This window comes from Tachysurus fulvidraco, chromosome 5 (genome assembly GCF_022655615.1).
Source record: "Tachysurus fulvidraco isolate hzauxx_2018 chromosome 5, HZAU_PFXX_2.0, whole genome shotgun sequence".
In the NCBI taxonomy this organism is placed as follows: domain Eukaryota; kingdom Metazoa; phylum Chordata; class Actinopteri; order Siluriformes; family Bagridae; genus Tachysurus; species Tachysurus fulvidraco.
In genome coordinates, this window is record NC_062522.1 from 1,699,637 (window position 1) to 1,708,834 (window position 9,198).

The following is a 9,198-nucleotide window of genomic DNA, read 5'->3' on the forward strand; positions in this document are numbered from 1 at the left end:
TTCTACTCAGGAACATGGGTGGTGTGGACCTGTCAGATGCCATGATCGGGTATTACAGTGTCCTGCACAAAACCAAGAAGTGGTACCGGTCTTTCCTGTACCACTTCATCAACATCGCCATCGTCAATGCCTTCATCCTTTACACGGAGATCGCCACTGCAAGGCAGGAGAAGGTGATGTCCCACAAGGCCTTTCAGGAGACCCTGGTGATGGAGCTGAGAGAAGTTGGGTCTACCACCACAGCCCCTCCACAGCCACCCCCTCCTGCTCCCCAAGGTGCCTCACACAAGCCTGTACACTTTTCACAGGATGGCACCGTAGGTCGGAGGAGGTGTGTCCTCTGCCACCGGAGGACCACAGTAAAGTGCACCTCCTGCAACGTATGCCTGTGCTTCGTAATAAACAGGGACTGTTACAATACATGGCACACCATGAATAATTTGTGACTTTTCTATAACATGTAAATATTTCTTGTGTGTGTGTGTGTTTTGTATTTTGCAGTTTTTGTAAATTATGTAAATAGTTCATTTTACAATTCTTCAACATAAAAACACTTTGACAGTGCATTTTGTGTGCCCTTTTTTTTTTTATCAAAATCTCAGGAGGAATGGAGGAAAATGTGTTTTTTTTTTGTGGTTATGCTAATGTAAATTTGTGCCTAATTGACTGACATCAAATCCAAATACACGACAACATACCTCAGAGTGTAAGCTTTCATCAGATACCAAGATTATGTTTCTAGGCAAAGGGGTTCAAAAGTTATAAGCCTTGGAATCTCTGGGTACCCAAGGTTCATTTTGGAGTCTCCAAATGGCACAAAGCAAAAACGCATGGACATACCTGTAGAAAAACATTCATATAAAATCCATTTTTGAGTCTTTTGACTTCAAACTTTTTATGGTGAAAGATAAGACACGTGGCTATGACCCTGAGATGTTCTTTAGCTCCTGACATGTGTTTACAGTAGTGTATTTTAGGCAGGTTTAGAAAAATTATTTGGGCGGAAATGAAATCCTCCATTCTAGCCTCTGTAACTTTGTGTCAGTAAGGCCTAGAATCACACTGACAGAAACTAGAGATTATCTTCTTTCCAATGAGACCAGGCACACCCCTGTGTGTCAAAGTATGTGGGAGCTGTACCACTTTTTAGTTGGGTATGTCATGTAGGCAAAAATCATGACAAAAGTGGGGCGACAGGTAAGAGCTTAACTGTAGAAAGTTCTGTGACATCCAGTCAGACATTTCATTCAAGCATGTAATCAGTTTGTTAATTAGCTCCTGATTACACAGTGACACTGATATATAAACTTTTGTGTCATCTACATAACTATAAAACTGATTTCATGTGTTTGAGTCGAACAAGAGACGTGTTGAGGGAGAAAAGCAAGGCTCCTAAAACAGATCTTTATGGATCTCCAAATGAAATTTCATGTTGTCTTGATGAGTGACTTCACAATTGACCATAAAACTGTCTAGCACACAAGTATGATGTGAACCAGTTTAGTACTGGTCCTGAGAGACCTACCCAGTGTTCAAGTCTGTGTAGAAGAACATCCTGGTCTACAGAATCAAAAGCTGCACTCAGGTCAAGAAGAACAAAGATGGAGATGTGATCAGAACTGGAACTTAGTTACAGATCATTTAAAACCCTGAGCAAATGCTGCACAGTACAGAACATTTGTATTTAGAGACACTAAAACTCTATAAAAGGTAAATGGGAGTTATTGTGACTTATTAATATAACAGCAGCTGAAGACCAAAATGTGGAACCAGTTTACAGGAAAGGTGAATTAGGTGTGAATGTGGTGAAGGGAAAGGAAACGGTTGGAAGGAAAGAAAAAGAGATCTACACTGTACCCAGGTGATCATGAACACTGTAATGACCAGTCGGCAAAATCCATGTGAAGAAGTTTTAATGAAGAAAAGATAAGACAAACAATCCAAAATCAGTAAGTAAAGGCAGGGTCAAAAAACAGGCAGAGTCTGAAATAAGTGTAACAAACAGTCCATGAGGAGAACAAATCACATCCACAAACCTGAAGAAGCAATAATCCAAAGAGCAAAAACAGGGTCAATAGTGATAAATATCACCATCAGAAACAAAGCTCATTCACACCATATAGAAAAACACTTATTTATTAGATCTGTGTATTGAGGGTATTATGGGATGTGTCTCTCTGTGTGAAGGTTATTAAAAAAAACACCACCAACAGTTTTACTGTTTCTGTGAAAATACTGAAAGATCTACATCACTTCTCACATCAGAACAAAGTACATTTATTTCCCCAGTGTGTAGATCAGTGTACATGACACACACATTTAATAACACACTAATACTCTAGTCATACTAAAGTGTTGTACAGCATTTAAATAAAAATGTCGGGACAAACACAAGTAATTAATAAACCAGCTTTTATCCTCCAGAAACATCACACTGGTCTCTAAATAGCTCTAAATAGAGATTGCAGGAACAGGTTTCTTTATTCCACCGGGAACATCCACGACATACAAGTTACCAACACTTCTTCACTCAATGCACCCAACTTTATACTACCCATTACTGCCACCTAGTGGACCAAACAACCGAGTCCTGAACTACCTTTATCCGAACTACCTCGGGTCACGGGGAGCCTGTGCCTATCTCAGGCGTCATCGGGGATCAAGGCAGGATACACCCTGGATGGAGTGCCAACCCATCGCAGGGCACACACACACTCATTCACTCACGCAATCACACACTACGGACAATTTTCCAGAGATGCCAATCAACCTACCATGCATGTCTTTGGACTGGGGGAGGAAACCGGAGTACCCGGAGGAAACCAGGTGTTTCCCAAAAAAGAGAATTCCCTGTGTAAATACACACACACACACACACACACACACACACACACACACACACACACACACACAAACACAATATTTACAGTGAGGACAATAAATACATTTCTCTGGTGTTATCTGTCCTCATGGAGCTGCTACCATTTTATAGACCTGTTTCTGTTGTTCAATGGGTGCAAAACTATTCCTGAAAATGTTTGTAACACAAAGTAAAAGTGTGTACAATGTACACAGATCTACACACTGAACACACTGTAATGAAGCAGTAAAGGACAGTGTGTAAATGTGTAAATGTTCTCCAGCAGAACTTTCCCCAGAGCTGCTGAACACACTGTATGAACATCTCTCTGCTAGAAATAAAGAGACGTGTTTGTTCAGAGTGACATCTCTGTTATTATCTTCTTACAGAAAGTTAAATACATCGTCTCATATGACACACATGGATCTGTCCATGAGCAGTCCAAGTTTATACACAGATGTTTATTTTATATTTTTATTTTGATATTAGAACCTTGTGTTCAGGTGGACACTTTATTTCTCACTGCTGGAAACACCTCAATTCATTATCAGAGAAATAAATGTAACACTTCATCATTTCTCTTCCAGTCTGTGTTGGTGTAATCTGACAGAGGAAAGCTGTAGAGTTCTGTCCTCAGTTCTCAGCTCAAACTCCTCCAGACTGAGAGAACTGAACCTGAGTCTCAATAAACTGCAGGATTCAGGAGTGAAGCTGCTCTCTGATGGACTGAAGGATCCACACTGTACACTGGAGATACTGAGGTACACACACACACACACACACACACACACACACACACACACACACACACACACACACACACACACACACTGTGTTTAAGCTGCTTTGTAAATGTATTTAGTGAAGGTGACTGATGGATAAACACTGAGAGTGAGATCCACATCCTGGGAGCAGCGACACTAAAAGCAGTTTGACTGAAGCTTCTTCTTATTAAAATTCACCTTAAGGAAGTCAGCATTTGTTGATGATAAATAAATATTTGAGATGATATCTTTTATGAGAGCCATGAGGGCTTCCTCTGCTGGCCTACAGAGGATTTGCTGCACTTTATCATCAGGACTCGAATTCCCACAATTCATTGCACCACCAACTCAGCACACCTGTTTCCTGTTTGTAATCACCTGGTCTATTTAAGCTCACTCAGAACTCTCTGATGGCACGAAGTATTGTTAGCACCGTCTGCATTCTGAGTGTATTATTCTGTTCCGTCTATTGCCTTGTTTTGACCCTGCTTGTCTATCCTGTTTATGAATATTTGCTACCTGCCCCGACCTACGCCTGGATTATTGACTACTGTTTTTTGATTTCTTTTGATGTTGTTGTTTGCCTGATGTTTGATCATTGCCTGTTTTGGATATTGCCTAATAAACCAGCATTTGGATCTCACCTGTTCCATGTGCGTGACAGAATACTTCGCCCGAAAAGATCCAGCGGTTTATTTCATCCACCCTGGTTTCATCACTACATCGGCCATAAACCCAACAACTAAATCCAACATTCCCAGTAAGTCTTCCGGCACCTTTTATTGACCACTCATCCAAGGATTCAGCAGTGATATTTTCCCCATTCCGATTGGTGTGTTTCCGTACCCCGACATGTACCGATACAGTGGCACCCAAGTTCAAGTGTTGCCCCCCCTCCACTGAGGAAGAATGGTGGGACAGGTTGGATGACTTGATGTCTCTCTGAAAACAAGGATGAGTGGTGAATTGTTTTGCCCAATTATTCTGGACATGTGCGGCTGGTTTGAACCTCAGTGACTTGGAATTAAAGTACTTCAATGACTGTGTGGATGAACCAATTTAGACTTCTGGGGTTTTGTCAGTAATATAGAAAGCCAAACCCGATGGAACTTATGGGAAAACCCGGATGGAAAATCATCTAACCCCAAAATGGCCTCCACTATGCCAGTCTCTGCTCCTAAAATAGCCGCTGCCACGCCTGCCTCTACTGCCAAAATGGCTGCCAACATGCCCGTCTTAGGTCATAAAATGGCTGCTACTATGCCTGAACCCTTGTCTAGGAGGGCATTCAGAAGAAAACTCTTCGCAAGCAAGACTGCTGTGTCTGCACCTACCACTAAAATGGCTACCGTTTTACCTGCACCTGTTTTCAAGATGGCTGCCATTCCTGCCTCCCAACCACTCCACAAAATGGTTACCTCACCTACCTCTCCTGTTCCTGCAAAGCCACAACTACTAGATGACATCTGTATTGGTGTCTAAGGGTCAAAATCCAGTTATGTCAAGTTTAACCACTTATCAGGTCACCGTCGTGAGAACGACCCACCACCGCTAGGAGGCGAGAGTGCATCAACTTCATTGTAACTTTTAAGCATTAAATTCTCTAAATACATGGTTAAATTATATACTGTTTGAAAGCTTAGACTCTCAGGATTTTAATAAATGCACACACAAAGCATAATATGATTTATAGCAGTCATAGTAATTTAACTATTTGATAGGTGGCGCTAGTTTGGTTTGTTTACTCACCTTTAAACGCTGGTCTTTAAATTTCCCTTTCTTCACATTTTCACTAATGTTAATGTATTTTCCAAAACAAATGCTTGTAAAAATCCCCAAGAGTCCAAGGAACTGGAATATGTAAGCCTTTTAATCCAAAACGCTTTGCTCGCTTCACAAGAATTATGTTTCTGACCGGAAACAGTAAAGAGCGGTTCACTTCTGTCATTTGTTTGACTCCTACTTCTCATAGGAAACTTACAAAACTTTCAAAACACATCAGATTTGTAGTCGAGGGTCTAACGAATCAAACAAGCCCTCTCATGAGCCAACCAGTGCCTGAGGTGCAGAGATAGGCAGCTAAGAAGCCAATGAGGTCTCTCCATGCTATGTGGGACACCCTCCTATTGACTGACAATTGCTCCCTCCAGTAGTGATTTGATGTTTCGCGAGCATCATAGCTCTTTAGCCAATAAGGAGATGATTCCAACGAGATGCAACATGATACATCTGGTGAGTTCAGGCTGTGCAATGAGCATGCGCATATTAATATTTTTCAACTGTATTGCGCAATTCCCGAACTTTTCACACTCTCACACCTCAGGGTGTCAGGCTACAGGCCTTTTTTCACAGCAGGCTTCTAGGCAGAGGGTCTCTTTGTTATAGGACTTTTGAACTAAGCATGCGGTCTCTTTATACAAAGCTATACAGTAAACAAATAAACAAGAAAAACATGAACGGACGGACATGTCCGTAGAAAAATATTCATATAAAATCCATTTTTGAGTCTTTTGACTTCAATTTTTTTTGGTGAAACAACATTTTTGTTGTTTACCTCCCATCATTAAATACAGCAATGTATGTATTCAGTGTATCAGGTAAACAACTCAGACAGAAATAAAAACCCTCCATTCTAGCTTCTGTAACTCTCTCAGTAAGGCCTAGAATCACCCTGACACTTGTGTCAGAAACTAGAGACTCTTTCCAATGAGACCAGGCTCACCTCTGTGTGTCAAAGTATATGGGAGCTGTACCACTTTTTAGGTGGGTATGTCATCTAGGCGAAAATCATGAAAATAGGGGGGCGACAGGTAAGAGGTTAAAGTATCATTCCTTACAATACTATAACCAAAGTAAAGTATTAAGCCTTGCAAAATATTACAATTGGTGTCATAAGACATATGTAGGTGATGTTGTAGGCCAAAGATGTTTATTGTAATCATAAACCTAGTAAAAGTAACCAGATTCGGGGCTGTCAGGCCTAGTCAGTCTGAGCTCTCTGATCAACAATGTGTGAGGAAGTGAAAATGAAAATACAAAGCAACATTATAACAGCAAGGGCTTAGCAAAAACAGTAATACAACATAACCAATATAATCAAGAACTTTTATCATAGCAAGAAATGAAATGAGGAAACTTGCTCATTGTAGCTGTAAAAAAAGGATCAATCCTTCACTGTGACCAGGAAGTAAGGCTCTTTTGAGCACATTTGTAATAACAAATACAAAATTGTTATGTAGAATGAAGAAGACCTTGGTGCCCAGACCTTAGCTCATAACTTGTTGTGTAGAATGAAGAAGACCTTAGTTTTTAGACCTTAGCTCATAACTTGTTGTGTAGAAAGAAGACCATAGTTCATCAACTTGTTGTGCAGACTGAAGAAGACCCAGGTGTTTAGTCTTGGGTCATGAAAAATAAGAGGAGGAAAATCCATAAATGGGCATATGGGTGAAAGGTGCTGGAAAAATAAGGGGAAATTTGTGAAAACATAGCGGGCGAAGTCGGGAAACAAGTGGATGTGAGGAAGGTCACCAGGTGGGACGCCTAGGAGTGCCAGGGTATATATGGAGATTTTCAGGGGGTCGCGGGGGTGTTTTTATTTTTGCAAGAACGTCGCGAGAGTTTTTCTTTTTGATTTATTTCTGTCTTTGATTGATTTTTGCATGACATGCTCTTTTTGGGGTTTTCATTTGTTACTTTTAACTTGGCAATTTCTCTTAGAAGATTGTTGGCTGATTGACCACAATAAAGAATTTTGCTCATTCTCATCCAGGTCTGAGGAGTTATCTCAGTGTTTTTTGTAGTAATTATAGAGTTATCAGTTAAGTTTAACTAGAGGATTACACCCTGCGATGTGTTAACTTGGAGACGGGCTCTGAGTTACGACACGATCATCGACCTCCAACCTATGGTGTCCTGGTGCCACGTGCACTGATGGACACCTTTATGCTTAAACATGGTGTTTGTTATGGACAAACTGTAACTAGCACAGAAGTCCAATAACAGAGCACCACTCGGGTTCAGGTCGGGGGGGCCGTTCCTCCCAATCACGCCCCTCCAGGTGTCACTGTCGCTGCCCACATGAGCATTAAAGTCCCCAGTAGAACTATGGAGTCCCCAGTCGGAGCACTTTCCAGCACCCCTCCCAGAAACGCCAAGAAGGTCGGGTACTCTACACTGCCATTTGGCCCGTAAGCGCAAATAACAGTGAGAGACCTATCCCCGACCCGAAGGCACAGGGAAACGACCCTCTTGTTCACCGGGGTGAACTCCAATACATGGCGGCTGAACTGGGGGGCTATGAGCAAGCCCACACCAGCCCGCCGTCTCTCACCGCGGGCAACTCCAGTGTAGTAAAGAGTCAACCCTCTCTCGAGGAGTTGGGTTCCAGAGCCAAAGCCGTGTGTGGAGGTGAGCCCAACTATCTCTAGTCGGTATCTCTCAACCTCCCACACCAGCTCAGGCTCCTTCCCCCCCAGCGTGGTGACATTCCATGTCCCTAGAGCCAGATTCTGTGTCCGGGGATTGGGTCACCGAGGCCTCCGCCTTCGGCTGCCACCCAATCCTCAATGCACTGGCAATTGCACCGGTATCTGTTAGTAAACATCAGCAAGGCATTTTTTTAACAGGCTTTATTTAAAAGGCTTATTGAGTTTAATAAAAGTAAGATTGTTACATTATAAAGTCTTATAACAGACTGAATAGGAGCTTAGAATGTGAGAGGTTACAACATGAAGCATTAATTATCCTCTAAATAAATACACATAATTTCATATTCAGAGATATTTAGATCACTTTTGAGTTTCAGTGTGGTGTCAGTAGAGGTATAAAACACACTCAGAATCAGAGTTGGTTTATTTCTCACTGATGGAAACACCTCAATTCACTATCAGACAAATAAATCAAACACTTCATCATTTCTCTTCCAGTCTGCGTGAATGTAATCTGACAGAGGAAAGCTGTAGAGTTCTGTCCTCAGTTCTCAGCTCAAACTCCTCCAGTCTGAGAGAACTGAACCTGAGTAACAATAAACTGCTGCAGGATTCAGGAGTGAAGCTGCTCTCTGATGGACTGAAGAATCCACACTGTACAGTGTGTGATACTGAGGTACACACACACACATTTACATTTACATTTACGGCATTTAGCAGACACCCTTATCCAGAGTGACTTACAACTGAGCAACTGAGGGTTAAGGGCCTTGCTCAGGGGCCCAGCAGTGGCAGCTTGGTGGACCTGGGGTTTGAACCCATGACCTTCCGATCACTAGCCCAACACCTTAACCACTGAGCTACCACATCCCCACATTGTCATTGTTATTGTTATGTGTGTGAGATGGAGAGTAAATGTACTGTATATAAAGATTTTGTGTAGTTCATGTTTTCAATACTAAAACTGAGTGTGTTAAGTGTGAGAAGGTTTTCTTTCTTGCAGGATGTGGGACTGCAGTATTACAGATGAAGGTTGTGCTGCTCTGGCTTCAGCTCTGAGGTCAAACTCCTCATCACACCTGAGAGAACTGAATCTGAACTATAATAATCCAGGAGAATCAGGAGTGAAGCTGCTCTCTGATCT

The 9,198-nt window shown here is 41.9% G+C and overlaps 1 protein-coding gene across 1 annotated transcript in view; it reads left to right on the forward strand.

Moving 5' to 3' along the window:
- The window catches only part of LOC125141229 (NACHT, LRR and PYD domains-containing protein 12-like), a gene marked incomplete at its 3' end in the record, with an annotated part of 40,207 nt that overhangs the window by 30,999 nt on the left and 10 nt on the right, over positions 1–9,198 (forward strand). The window contains exons 6-8 of the mRNA XM_047814004.1: positions 3,448–3,621; positions 8,553–8,710; positions 9,042–9,198. The exon at positions 9,042–9,198 is cut by the window's right edge and continues 10 nt beyond it. Of these exons, the coding sequence (XP_047669960.1) occupies positions 3,448–3,621; positions 8,553–8,710; positions 9,042–9,198 (489 nt within the window). The remainder of the gene's footprint in view (positions 1–3,447; positions 3,622–8,552; positions 8,711–9,041) is intronic.